Source organism: Electrophorus electricus, chromosome 4 (assembly GCF_041902795.1).
Source record: "Electrophorus electricus isolate QZ-2024a chromosome 4, ASM4190279v1, whole genome shotgun sequence".
Classification (NCBI taxonomy): Eukaryota; Metazoa; Chordata; class Actinopteri; order Gymnotiformes; family Gymnotidae; genus Electrophorus; species Electrophorus electricus.
The window spans coordinates 36,041,599-36,056,164 of NC_137500.1; the positions used below are offsets into that span (position 1 = coordinate 36,041,599).

At 41.9% G+C, this 14,566-nt stretch overlaps 2 protein-coding genes across 2 annotated transcripts; one reads left to right on the forward strand and one right to left on the reverse strand.

The window, feature by feature from the left end:
• Positions 1 to 3,967: 3,967 nt before the first annotated feature.
• LOC113584283 (tubulin alpha chain-like) lies at positions 3,968 to 8,454 on the reverse strand. Its single transcript, XM_027021094.3, has 4 exons — positions 8,337 to 8,454; positions 6,846 to 7,068; positions 6,414 to 6,562; positions 3,968 to 6,025 (listed from the first exon to the last, which is right to left on the reverse strand). The coding sequence occupies exons 1-4, from the start codon at positions 8,337 to 8,339 to the stop codon at positions 5,051 to 5,053; spliced, it is 1,350 nt and encodes a 449-aa protein (XP_026876895.2). The 5' UTR covers positions 8,340 to 8,454; the 3' UTR covers positions 3,968 to 5,050.
• A 3,067-nt stretch (positions 8,455 to 11,521) lies between these two features.
• Positions 11,522 to 13,303, forward strand: LOC145643293 (tubulin alpha chain-like). Its single transcript, XM_027021095.3, has 3 exons — positions 11,522 to 11,657; positions 11,955 to 12,103; positions 12,311 to 13,303. Exons 1-3 carry the CDS (start codon positions 11,537 to 11,539, stop codon positions 13,286 to 13,288), a joined length of 1,248 nt encoding a protein of 415 aa, XP_026876896.2. The 5' UTR covers positions 11,522 to 11,536; the 3' UTR covers positions 13,289 to 13,303.
• Positions 13,304 to 14,566: the final 1,263 nt, after the last annotated feature.

Here is a 14,566-nt window from a genome sequence, read left to right on the forward strand (position 1 = left end):
ATTTAGCATTGCTGTTTACACATAGATCCAGTCTATCTAATATGCCTTAATCTGAACAGGCAAATCTGCATGTTCTTCATGTATAACATTATATTTGACTGCTAGGGCCCATTTTCTAAACAATTTTTCTCCATATTCAAAAATGAAGTAAAGTCTTAAAGAAGCCACCAAATAGACAGTTCTCTATCAGGGCTCGTTGTAGCCAACGACTGGGCCGAACTCCAAGAAGGTCCAGGAAACAAGCCAATAATGTTCTAGAAATGGGTGTGTGTCTGAACCATTTCTGTGGGAAACATCTCCAGCTGAACTCCTGCTTGAGGTAGAGCCTGTGGCATGAGAGACCTCACTGATAAGACACCTGTTACTGCGTCCCTTAAAATAGGCGGGTAACGGTGAGGCGAGCACTCCGTCGATCACGCGTTCCCACATCCACCAGGCACCAGGCAGCAAACACCAGCAAGCTGAACCTTTGCCCTTGAACTGCTTCTACTGACCGCAGATTATGAATGGGCAACTGCTGAAAGAGTAAAAGGCTGAGGAAAGTTTGCGATGTGTGATAGTTTTATACAAGTACAATGTTAATTTAGGTTTAACAATTTGCATTAAGTTAAAAACTGGTATGTGTCACAGTTGTGCTCTTTAATAAAGCTGGTCCAGAAATATTCCAGTCCCAGCATTTAAGCGGGAGCCGCTTTACGCTCGTGTTGCAATTCATCAACAGCATGTGAATTAGTAACATTGAAGCTATGCATTGCATCACACTTCAAGAGGTTAGAATCTTAGAGGAGAGAGGAATCTCCCTACAACCACTATATCATGCTGAGCATTGCTCACGCTGTGCTTGGTACCCACTTATTCAGTGCACTCGAGGCTTACGGAGGCGCGATTCACAGTGGAACCGTTCCCTCCATAAACCATAATGAATAGAACAAGTGGCCTACCAATTTCTTGGCAACACCGACAGAGTTTGTGTTTAATCAACATGAGGGCCTTGTCAGCACACTATTTCAGTGGAATTAAAGAGGTTTACGGTAAGAGGACTCCGAGAAAGAGAGAGAGTGACAGACAGAGACAGAAACTGAGAGAGAGAGAGAGAGAGAGAGAGAGAGAGAGAGAGAGCGAGAGAGAGAGAGAGAGAGAGAGAGAGAGAGAGAGAGAGAGCGAGAGAGAGAGAGAGAGAGAGAGAGAGAGAGAGCACGCTCCACCTTTGGCTGGTTATTTGAAGAGCAAAAGCATGCAGATGGGACAGTCTAATGCCCACATCCCCCCCACTTTGCCTATTGACATGATAATGGGTACAAATTGATGAAGACATTTCACTCACTGTCTGACAACAGTGTGGCACAATACACAAACACTTCACCACCCACAAGCGTGCATTAATCACAGGCCGGCTCCTCCTCTGTCCGCTGCTCGTGTAGTGGACGCATTCATCAGCTAATTCCCCCTGCCAGTGACACTCCTCTCCGTCTCTCAGTGAAGCGCCGTAATCTCAACCGCCTTTGCCCTGGATCAGCTTTAATGAAGTCCTGATCCACCAATTAGACCCTGTCAAGCTACTTATTTATTCACCGCCCGCAAATATTAATTCTTCTATACAGCAAGCAGTTTTTACAGTTTCAACATTTTAGATCGACACTCGTTGGCACACGTGTTTTTTTGCAATCTATCTTCTTTCAAATACCATTAATCCACATTCTCACTTGGGTAAATATAAGCGTATCTATATTACAGCAGATGCTGAGAGTTAACTGTTAAACTGCTAATCGGACATTTCAAAAACAAACGAACCAACAAATCAAAGATTAAAAACAATTTTAAGAACAAGCAGGTACTCCAGTTTACACCTAACCTGTCAATCATTGCACCTTGGAAGAAATATTACAGGTCATAGCAACACCAAAGGCTGGGTGATAATTAATTAGATTAACAAATATGGACATGTATTGATCCACTGGACAATGAAAGAGAATTGATTATCACAAAAATACTTATGTTCGTGCTTTGAGTGCTTTAATTTAATTACCGAGTGGAACAGAGGTGCTCCTTACCTTGTGTGTTTATATAAAGATAAAGTGTTCACCTTTAGGGATGGAGTGACCGGAAAGCTGTAACAAATCAACGAGATCAGTGTAATCAGCTAACAGCTGAATGCCACTGCCAATCTGTGGTGGCTGTTTCACAGCCTTTGTGTTGGGGTTGCTCTCCAGGGCCCTATCTGAAAGCAGTAGGAGGAATGTGCTTAATGAGATTACACAATAAGCATAGTGCACCTGGCACGTCGCAGCTTCACAGTGCGGCCTGCCCAAACGTGCATTACAGTTAAGGATTACAAAGTAAGGAGAGTGGATTTAAAAAGCAAGCGTGTTTTTTACACAGGAAAACTAAGCCATGAATATATCTTTAGTACTAGAGCCAGCATTGTGTCTGCTTTTCCATCAAATGGAGTAGCACACTTCATCATATAACATTCCAAAGTCAATGCTCAGTAACTACCAATATATTTACCTGTCATTTCAAGGTTACGTGGTCCCAGTGCTTTAGAAAACATGTTGGATTCCAATCTAGTGACAGAAGTCGTTAACAATCGTGTGTAAGATGCAATTTTGTTATTCATCCATTGCATTTGTTTGGTCTTCATAAGAACTTCCTCCACTACACCCATCACAAATGGGTGATTTAGGAGGACCTGTCAACTCCATGCAATCAAAGGCACTCAACACTGACCCATAATGCCTGACTAATTAAATAACTCACTAATTGATTCATCACCAGATCAATACACTGCAAGAATACTTTATGGACCCCCTTCGATTCATCACACTAAAGGAAGAACAATAAACCAACACAGAACTGGATGAAAATTCACACACACACACACACACACACACACACACACACACACACACACACACACACACACACACACACACACACACACATCTGTAGAGTTGTGAAGCATGTTACACATTTCTTAGTTATGAAATGTTATGATGCATAAAAATATATTTTGATTTGCTAATGCATGACTCAGGGTCTAGAATGGTGTATATTAACTACATTAAATAAAACATAATAAAACATGATGGATGGTAGGCTGATAGGGAACAGTACATTTTCATCGTAACTGGTGAAAATCTTAATCAAAGAGTAATTCATTGCACTTTTCACTGCGGAAAGTGGCGCGCGCGCGCGTGTGTGTGTGTGTGTGTGTGTGTGTGTGTGTGTGTGTGTGTGTGTAGTACAGTTTACTACATCTCCATGTGCGTAGGTTTGAGGCTGCTAGCATGATTGACCAGCACATGGGATGCGTGTGCGTGTGTGTAGTACAGTTGACTACATCTCCATGTGCGTGGGTTCAAGGCTGCTAGCATGATTGATCAAGACATGGGGTGAGCGTGTGTGTGTGTGTGTGTGTGTGTGTGTAGTACAGTTTACTACATCTCCATGTGCGTAGGTTTGAGGCTGCAAGCGCGATTGATCAAGACATGGGGTGTGTGTGTGTGTGTGTGTGTGTGTGTGTAGTACAGTTTACTACATCTCCATGTGCATAGGTTTAAGGCTGCTAGCATGATTGATCAAGACATGGGGTGAGTGTGTGTGTGTGTGTGTGTGTGTGTGTGTGTGTGTGTGTGTGTGTGTGTGTGTGTGTGTGGTACAGTTGACTACATCTCCATGTGTGTAGGTTTGAGGCTGCTTAGCACGATTGATCAGCACATGGGCTGAGGTACGACATCACTTTGATCCTGCTGACCTTGACAGCTATAAATCTGCAGGTCAAGCCGATTCTGGGCGATTGCTCCCAGCCAAGAGGCACCAGCAGGGAAGTCTGATACCTTCAAATGAACAATAAAACTCTTCACAAACACAATCAGCCAACTTTCTACATGATTAAGGGAATTTGCATTTGCATGACAGATGTTATTTATGCATGTACATGTGGGCAAATAATAAAATAAGGCAAGAAATATAGTGGATATGATATTAATTTTTATTATAATAACAGAGAAGCACGTAGTTTAATAGTAGTAGTTTATAGTAGTTTAGCTCTGTAAAGGCAAGTAGTTAGTTCTATAAACACTAGAAACGTCAGAGCACTTTACTACAACACCCAGGTAAAACCATGGGCACTTCTCATATTTTAAAATATTCCTAACAACAAAATGACAACCCAGTAGACAAATCGTTTCACACACACTCACATACACACACACACACACACACACACACACACACACACACACACACACACACACACACACACACACAGACACAGAGATGCACCTGGGCCAGTGCACAAAGGTGGGGAGTGCTCAGCTGTCGGTGATGTGTTAGTCACAGGACCATAGCAGAAACATTTTTGGTTATCTTTAACAGAGGGCTGAGAACCAAACTGGCCTTTGGTTGCTTAGTTTGTGCTACTCCTTCCATCAGCACGGTAACCACACTGCTTCACTGAATTCACTGAAAAGGCTTTTCATAAACAAAATAAATCTCTAAAATATTTGTCTTATGTGTCCTATATAATATGTATCTTCCCTGCATAACGGAATGGTAACTAAACCCATCTATTCAATTCCTCAGGTTTTTCTCAGACTTATGTGCTTGAAAGTGTAATAGCTTATGACCATATTGCCCTCTAGTGGTGTAACTGTAACAATGCAATATCATCTCTGTAGGGTTAGCGTTAGGGACATGTTTACATACGTCAATTAAGTATTTTTTTTCTTTGTTGAGTAGACATGTAAAAATCAGAGAGGTCCTAAATGAAGCCCTATTCTGCTTATTAAAATGTAATTAATCATACCCATGGTGCATAACCACAAGAGTGCACAAAAGCATTAATCAAAGGTATGGGATGCAGAGTTGACATTTCTTTGCACTGATTTTAATCTATATTTCAGGAAAATAAATCACAATGCTGAACTGTAGGTTTCAATAACTGAAACAGACCTATAGTTTTTTTTTATGGCTACTTTATTTTTATCATTACAAATAGCAGTTTACATTTTATTTTAGAGTTCTGAGGAAGTACAGTTTATGAGCAATGCTAATATTCTTCAAACTCCTCGTCTTCCTCAAAAGAGTCGATTCCCACCTCTTCATAGTCCTTCTCCAGGGCTGCCATGTCCTCTCTGGCCTCTGAGAACTCTCCCTCCTCCATGCCCTCTCCCACATACCAGTGCACAAAGGCTCTCTTGGCGTACATCAGGTCAAACTTGTGGTCCAGGCGAGCCCAGGCCTCGGCGATGGCCGTGGTGTTGCTCAGCATGCACACGGCCCTCTGAACCTTAGCCAGGTCTCCTCCAGGAACCACAGTGGGAGGCTGGTAGTTGATGCCAACCTTAAAACCAGTGGGACACCAGTCCACAAACTGGATGCTCCTCTTGGTCTTGATGGCAGCAATCGCTACGTTGACATCTTTAGGTACAACATCTCCGCGGTAGAGGAGACAGCAGGCCATGTATTTACCATGACGAGGGTCACACTTCACCATCTGATTGGAGGGCTCAAAGCAGGCATTGGTGATGTCTGCAACAGACAGCTGTTCATGGTAGGCCTTCTCAGCAGAGATCACAGGAGCATATGTGGCCAGAGGGAAGTGAATGCGGGGGTAGGGCACCAAGTTGGTCTGGAACTCTGTCAGATCCACATTCAGAGCCCCATCAAATCTCAGAGAAGCAGTGATGGAGGACACTATTTGGCTGATAAGTCTGTTGAGGTTGGTATAGGACGGACGCTCAATGTCCAAATTCTTGCGACAGATATCATAGATGGCTTCGTTGTCCACCATGAAGGCACAGTCTGAGTGCTCCAAGGTGGTGTGGGTGGTCAGGATGGAGTTGTAGGGCTCTACCACTGCTGTGGACACTTGGGGAGCTGGGTAGATGGCAAACTCCAGCTTGGACTTCTTGCCATAGTCGACAGAGAGGCGCTCCATCAACAGGGAGGTGAAGCCAGAACCAGTACCTCCACCAAAGCTGTGGAACACCAGAAAGCCTTGGAGACCAGTGCACTGGTCAGTCTGTGATCAGTATGTGAGAAAGACCAACACAAAACAATACTTTATGATTCTGGTAATCCTTTTGGTGTTAAATATAGTATATAATTTATTCCTGGGCATGACAAACCCTTCTCAAAATATAAGGATCCTCTGGAACATCATATGTCATTCAGGCATTTTCTCTGATTAACTGCGGGCAGTACCCCACAATTCCAACCATGAACCTTTCAGGAACCTTTTTTTTTTTTTCTAACATCGACACTATTAAGCTTCTGTACTTGATAATCACACCAACTAAATAAAGACCATAAATAATAAATAATTATAAATACTGCTTATGGATTAATAAGTCATATTAGCCCATGACCTAATGCAACATAATTCATGGTTAGACCAAGCTCCTTCATACCAGTTTGCGAACACGGTCCAAGACTGAGTCGATGACCTCCTTCCCAATGGTGTAGTGTCCTCGGGCGTAGTTGTTGGCGGCGTCTTCTTTGCCAGAGATCAGCTGCTCTGGGTGGAAGAGCTGACGATAAGGCCCTGTGCGAACCTCATCTGGGCAAAAGAGTACAAGCAGAAACAACATGTTACATTGCCAACACTTCATCCGATAACTGCTGTATACTGTTCAATGAAATTATTTTAAAATTCTTTTATGTTTGTATTCATTTAAAAAAAAAAAAAGAACGAGAAGGGAAACATGCTGAACATACAGCATGAGGTTTGCAGCCCAAACAAAACATCAAAACAAAACATTTCCATCTCCATCTCCAAATCTGCAGATTTAGCAATGCCACCTTTGATATCAACCACTGGGCCCAAAGCCAGATTGACTTACCAATGACTGATGGCTCGAGGTCGACGAAGATGGCGCGTGGAACATATTTCCCAGCACCTGTCTCGCTGAAAAAGGTGGTGAAGGAGTCATCATGAGCGCCCACGGGGGTGTGACTGGGCATTTGACCATCAGGCTGAATCCCATGCTCCAGACAGTACAACTCCCAGCAGGTGTTGCCCATCTGCACACCTGCCTGGCCCACGTGGATGGATATACACTCACGCTGGGGGCAGATGAGAGACGGTAGTAAAGGTGTTACACGAGTGCATTACAGGCTTTGGCTGTAGGTGAGAACTTTTGGATGGCAGTTGATTCAAAGCACAGATGTTCAGGGTATTTTACGTAGCAGATTATAATTTAGAATATATATCAGAACTGTTACATCTTGGACTATGTTAGGTGAGAAACCTGTGAGGGGAAATACATGGAAACTCACTGGGTTTTTTTGTTTTTTGTTTTTGTAAAGAACAGATCAGAATGGTTTGAGGTTTAAAATGACATAATAGACACAGCGTACATCTAGCATAGAAACTCTGATCTAGAAATAACATGTTGCTTTGATTTTGCTTTCCCCATACACCCTACCCACGCCTCAGCCTCCAGAACTAGCTACCTAAAACTGCAACCTCATAACACTGTGGCGCATTCAGTAATGCACACCAGCCAGGGGACTATTTTTACCAGTTACCATGGCCTTCACCGTGTGACAGAGAAGCAGCTTTTGTGGGGACTGATTAATGCTTGATTTACCGATGGACATGTGAAATACTTTTGAAGCCTGAACTTGCCTCTTACACTGTTCCAGTAACAACCATCTGTGCTGTTTTATGTTCATGGGAGAAATATTAAAGGACCCATTGTAAAATATGCCTTTATTGATATGTTTACCTAACTGTAGGCTTGGGGCATGGTGTTGGGCTGAAGCACAGCATATGAAACATGAGACACATATCTAGAGGTGCCTGTTAGATTAATAGTATCCATAGATTCAGGCCTAATATACTAGCATAAGAGAAACTAAGCCCAGTTGTAAGTCATTCTGGAAACAAGCATCTGCTAAATGCTATAAAAGTAAATGTATTTAAAAACATTCAATTTTAGGTTTTTTTTTTGTTTGTTTGTTTTTTTTTGTTATTGTTTAATAAGTGGTGGTGAGCAGTTGACTTTAGTGATAGGTTTTATAACACAAATTACAAAGCACTTTTTTTTTTTTTTTTTTTTTACAGTGTACCAGTTTAAATAAAGCTAAATGTAGTGATTGTTTTTGTCAGTAGTATTAGTCTTTGTTTTAACGTATGTACAAATTTGGTAAGGTAAAATAGTACGGTTATGTAAACTTTTCAAAAGGAATAAAATATAAAAACATAGCAAAGTCTTACAAATATGGAAGAAAATACATAAATACATAAAGATCTATAAATAAAAGGACGAGAAAACAGCTATTCATAACTGCTGATAAATAAAGCAGAATAAAGCAGGCCTGTGTCTTACCATGTTGACTGATCTTTGCTTTTATTCTAGGAGTTAACTTTAAGCAGCGGACTGTAGCTCCAGACGGTATCCGATGCGGTGGTCTCGTGAAACCGTCATGAGGTTTTCTGAACGGTTATCTGTGTATTTATAGGGCGGAGCGTTACCGTGTCATCATATTATATCTTATACTCAGAAATATTTGGGGGAAAATTAAAGCGCACCTTGCAGGTTTTCCTAGCGATTCATCCATGGATTTCGCCTTTTGGATTCACAAACTATCAGTTTTAATTTGTTTGACAATTTGGCGATACAAGCCTTTGCAAGTTAGCCGTTTAATTGCGAAAATGATCTTTCGTTCTTTATCGCGATCCTCACAGCTGAAAGGGTGTAACCGCTTAGAAACCACCAGATGTTTGCTTATCTTCACAATGACAAATTGTCTGTTTTAGTAGCTATGAGCAATTGCATTTACGGCATCCAGCTGAAGTTTTTATCCAAAGCAACTTACAATTATGACTGAGTACAACTTGAGCAACCGAGGCTTAAGGGTCTTGCTCAGGGGCCCAACAGTGGCAGGACTTGAACCAGCAACCTTAATGGTTTGTTGACGGAGAAGTCACATATACGTTCGAGTTTTATATTTTAAACTATTGTTTGTGTGGTGGGTTTTGAGGGGTCATGAGATTAAATTCAATTTATCACAATCAATACGCTTCTCGAAGTTTGGAAGTGCGTTCATACTGACATATAAAGCGTTTTAGCGCCCTCTATTGCAGGAAAAGTGTTACTGAACACTCGGTCTTTCATGTCAGTTATAATAAATGTGTATACCTATTTTAAGCACATGGCATTTCTTTTTAAAACACCTACGTTATGTCAGACTGCATACTGTCACGTAACACCCCCCCCTTGCCACAGCACAATGCCTTGATTGTATTAACCAATTATAAGTCAAGTCATGTACCTTAACTGCTGGCCTACTCCTGCTGGTGTGTGTGTGAGTCTTGTTGGTCATTGCTTATGTTGCCGTTGTTAACATTCACGTTGTTTGTGCTGGTTATATGTGTGCTCATATTCACCGTTCATGCTGTGTGAGTGCCATTGCAGTCTGCGTTGTAAGTCAATGAACGTCTCTGTCGAGGGAATGTGTGTGTCCTGCTGTTGCACTTACTAATGCAGGTGGATGTGTGTTTAGATAAACTTGACATCCAGTTTCTTCATAACATGAAAATATGATCACACCTACAAATGCTGTCTTGTACTGATAAAAATATATGTTGCACAAGTACATATGCGGCGGTGTAGAGGGCACTGGAGCTGCAGGGGCCCCCAGCAGGTGAGCATAAATTAAACAATAATAAGACAAATCAAAAAGGCTCTCCACTCCACCTCTTGCAGTGAGGCTCCAGAGTTCTGCGCTATGCCAGTGTGCATGTGGTATGCAATTGTGTGGACCTGCAATTTCCCTTGTGTGATCCTAGTGCCTTTTTAATCCAACATTGTACAGTCCAACTTTATAAGTAATATGTTTAGTAGTCTTTATCAGCAGTCAAGGCTGCTCACAATTAAAGAGGCTAGTCAATTAATTTCAGGCAGAATTAGGCCATACAGGGAGAAACTTTAATCGGCACTTTTTAATTTCTTTATGACAAACATAAGTAGCATGCATTGTTTCATCATCACACAGACTATTTAATATTGCAAGAAGAAGAACACTAAAGATAACACTGTTGTGCCTAAGTGGCTGATGCTGGTACTTGGGACAAAGTGGCTGCGTTATATTTTCTGAACAAACTCACAACGTCTTGCAAAAAAAAAAAGCATGTGCTGTGAAAAGTGTTGTCCACCCCCCCGCAGCAAGTGAGAAACCGATGCAGAGCAATGAATCATTTATAGTATCGAATAACTGTCATAAGTATGACTTATCAGGGGACATGTAAGTGAGTAGGAAATGCCCACGGGCAAGCGAGTAATGGAGAGAGTGCAGGAGAGTCAGAGCATTGAGCTTTGACTGGGACTCACTGGAAGTTTCGGTCTTACCATTAACATGTTTTTAGAAATGTAGAGAATGATGGTTTTTTCAAATGCTGTATGTTGGCTTATAGTCACTTGGCAACTGCTCTGATCACAAGTGTTTAAAACACACAGCAAGTATAAACATGAATGAGCAGACATTAAAAAAAAAAATCGACAAATATGATGTTTCAGTTTATTAGGCAAGTAAATAAAATCGTTACAAAAGCCCTCTTTTCAGGTTCAGAATCAGGTTACTCTGCAGTGGATGTGAACCAAACTTTATATAAATATCCAGGATGTTACACAAAGGACAAATTTAAGGTCTGGTCATTGTGCTTGCAGATAAGTGCATTACAAGTCAATCTGTACAGCTATTATATTACAACTTTTCAATAACCAACAACAAGACCCTATTCAACATGTGCTGTAGAGAGTATTAGTTACCATCTTCCGTCTGCATTGAAAGAAGGCATATTTAATTCATGAAAGTGGTCCCTTTATATGATTAACACATTTAATTATAGCAATAATGCTTTGATGTTTCTTAGCTTGAAATGATATGCACTCTCTAGTGCCTGATTTGCAGAATTTTTAATGATATTAGATCGACACTTCTCTGACATCACAATGGTGGGGACATCAATGTAAGCAGATCTTCTCTTATGGACAGTTCATGACAACAATGTACAATTCCTCTGAGTATAGGATGTGCTAACCTCCTTTACCTTTTGTTCCCTTTCTCTTCATGGTGTCAGTTTCTGCATCTTCTCTCATTACAAAGAACTCGGGTACATGGGCCCAGGTATAAATATGTAGTTCCTCCACTTAGGCGCATTTGGATCTTCAACCTGTACACTTAACAACGGCTAGAAGAGACTATACGATATGGTAAGGACCATCAGCCGACTCACTGAAGAGTCGTATTCATGCAGAGAGGGTCACAGCGTCAATTGTGCAATAAGACAGGAAGAAACACTTTAATGGCAAATTACATTATGCTGTTCTATCATCTTTCCTTTGGAGAAAATGTCTTTTTATAGCTAAAATATTGTGTTTTTTCCTTTAATATAGACTGTCAATGGTTTTATTTCAATTTGCAGCGTGAATGCATTTCTGTCCATGTTGGCCAAGCTGGGGCACAGATTGGCAATGCATGCTGGGAGCTTTACTGTCTGGAACATGGGATCCAGTCAGATGGGCAGATGCCCAGTGAACAGGACACTGGAAGAGGGGACGATTCCTTCAACACCTTCTTCAGTGAGACAGGATCAGGAAAACACGTCCCACGAGCCATATTCGTTGATCTGGAGCCCACGGTGATTGGTATGCCTTTAAACATGAGTCGCACTAAAACAAATGTTTTTGCATTTGTAAAGATGGGCAACTTGTGAATAATATAAATAATAAAGGTCACTGTAATGAACAGTGACCTTTAAATGTGTAATGTGGCACATTTAACAGGAAAATATAATTGATGTATGTTGATTGTGTTCTAATGTGTGAAAACGGGTCATTTGTGGACACTAGAGCAATGCATTATGTGACAGAAACTCAGAACTCAGAATGGTATCGCTTTTCATGAAGTGACGGGAAGGTGCTCCCCTCTCCTGTCATAAACAGACGAGGTGCGTACAGGCACATACCGTCAGCTCTTCCACCCTGAGCAACTCATCACTGGCAAAGAAGACGCTGCCAACAATTACGCCCGTGGGCACTACACCATTGGAAAAGAGGTCATCGACTCAGTCCTGGACCGCATACGCAAACTGGTATGAAAGCTAAATACCTTGGGCTGGATCTCAGTCTCACTGAGGATCTCAGTTTCAAGAGATTCAGGACTGCAGTCTAGTCTCTACCCTTTTCTATCACACCCTTTTTTGACTCATCACTTATTTACCAAGTGGAATGCTTCTAAAATGTTCTGTAGATGTTAATGGTTATAATAATGTTTTCTCTGTATTCCTTTTATGGCCCAGGCTGACCAGTGCACTGGTCTCCAAGGCTTCCTGGTGTTCCACAGCTTTGGTGGAGGTACTGGTTCTGGTTTCACCTCCCTGTTGATGGAGCGCCTCTCTGTCGACTATGGCAAGAAGTCCAAGCTGGAGTTTGCCATCTACCCAGCTCCCCAAGTGTCCACAGCAGTGGTAGAGCCCTACAACTCCATCCTGACCACCCACACCACCTTGGAGCACTCAGACTGTGCCTTCATGGTGGACAACGAAGCCATCTATGATATCTGTCGCAAGAATCTGGACATTGAGCGTCCCACTTATACCAATCTTAACAGGCTAATTGGCCAAATAGTGTCCTCCATCACTGCTTCTCTGAGATTTGATGGGGCTCTGAATGTGGATCTGACAGAGTTCCAGACCAACTTGGTGCCCTACCCCCGCATTCACTTCCCTCTGGCCACATATGCTCCTGTGATCTCTGCTGAGAAGGCCTACCATGAACAGCTGTCTGTTGCAGACATCACCAATGCCTGCTTTGAGCCCTCCAATCAGATGGTGAAGTGTGACCCTCGTCATGGTAAATACATGGCCTGCTGTCTCCTCTACCGTGGAGATGTTGTACCTAAAGATGTCAATTCTGCCATTGCCTCAATCAAGACCAAACGAACCATCCAGTTTGTGGACTGGTGTCCCACTGGTTTTAAGGTTGGCATCAACTACCAGCCTCCCACTGTGGTTCCTGGAGGAGACCTGGCTAAGGTTCAGAGGGCCGTGTGCATGCTGAGCAACACCACGGCCATCGCTGAGGCCTGGGCTCGCCTGGACCACAAGTTTGACCTGATGTACGCCAAGAGAGCCTTTGTGCACTGGTATGTGGGAGAGGGCATGGAGGAGGGAGAGTTCTCAGAGGCCAGAGAGGACATGGCAGCCCTGGAGAAGGACTATGAAGAGGTGGGCACTGACAGCGTGGGAGAAGAGGACGGAGAGGGCGTTGAATTCTGAACATGTCTTATGTCATGCCTTCTCAGATTTCAGAAACTAATAGGGAAATCAGTGGGTCCTAGATGTTACAGAAGACATAGTAGTACATACAATATGCTAATTTAGTCTGTTGTGAATGGAAAAAAGGGGTAAAAACGATTTACATATTTATGTTAATAACAAATTAACATAAATACATCGTAAACATTGTAAAAGTCACTGCCCTCTATTACAATAGATACACAAGCAAGCAAACACTTTCTAAACTTATTTCATGGTGGTATTTGTTATAGTGTCTTGTATATGGCAATAAATATGTAATTTCTGTAGTATTTATTACTAAATGTCAACATAAACCTAGAGGCAAACAGGTCCTCCTAAATGGGGAAATTTCCTTAGTGTAATTTTAGACCGCAAAGGTTTACAGGAGCACAGGAACATTTTTCACCATGATACCCTTCCCTTTCACGTTGTAAACATGATAACACATGCATTGACTGCTAGGACTGGGCTCGCTTTCACCATGGTGCACCTGCAAGAGTTCATGGGCACCAGTGTGGGAAAATAAATAGTGCTTGTGTCATTCATGATCACTCTACTACACAAATTAAACTCAGATGAAAGATCGGCCTTTGTGATCCCTCACGTCCTTAATAAAGAGGACCACTGTGTGTTCACAGAGAATAAGCAGATCATTATACTGCAGACCATTGTATCATGTAGGATACATTCTCTGAGTAGATGACAAAGCACCTTTGTAAGTTGCTCTGCATAAGAGCTGCAAAATGCCAAATATGTAAATGTCCCTGTCAATTATACTGAGCTGTTTGCTTCACAAGGGTACAGATCACTCAACTCGAACTAATAAGCTGTATCTCTTCTTTTGCCTGTTTTTGCACATGGACAAGAGATTTTCACACATAAGCATATGCTATAATACTATACATTATATTCAAGGGTACAAGAGCTTTTGTAAATTCTCAAGAGTTCTCATAGCCTTCCAAGGTCAGTTCAAGATGGTGTGCTTTCTGGAATCCTTCAGAGTCAGAGAGCCTCTGCACATGTTCAGAAGCAGAGGACAACTTGCAAAGATTATATTGTTCTGAAGTCCAATCATCGGTAAGACTTTTCTAAACAAACTATTCTGAGCAAAACTTTCCCCGTCACAGTTGCAGTGAAGCTTTGACACTGATGCGTGCACTACTTTAATGCTTATTGTTTAAAATTCCTCTCAAACAGTTTAGCACACTCCAGTCAGTAAAATGTCCAGATGGGTTTTTGCACATGCAGATCTCCCCA

Coding starts and splice junctions, on each gene's coding strand:
- LOC113584283 (XM_027021094.3), bottom strand. Junction 6,563..6,845: donor CCTCGAGCCATCAGTCATTG/GTAAGTCAATCT, acceptor TCTTTTGCCCAG/ATGAGGTTCGCACAGGGCCT. Junction 6,026..6,413: donor TGGACCGTGTTCGCAAACTG/GTATGAAGGAGC, acceptor TACTGATCACAG/ACTGACCAGTGCACTGGTCT.
- LOC145643293 (XM_027021095.3), top strand. CDS start 11,537: ATGCCCAGTGAACAGGACACTGGAAGAGGGGACGATTCCTTCAACACC. Junction 11,658..11,954: donor TCTGGAGCCCACGGTGATTG/GTATGCCTTTAA, acceptor TGTCATAAACAG/ACGAGGTGCGTACAGGCACA. Junction 12,104..12,310: donor TGGACCGCATACGCAAACTG/GTATGAAAGCTA, acceptor TTTATGGCCCAG/GCTGACCAGTGCACTGGTCT.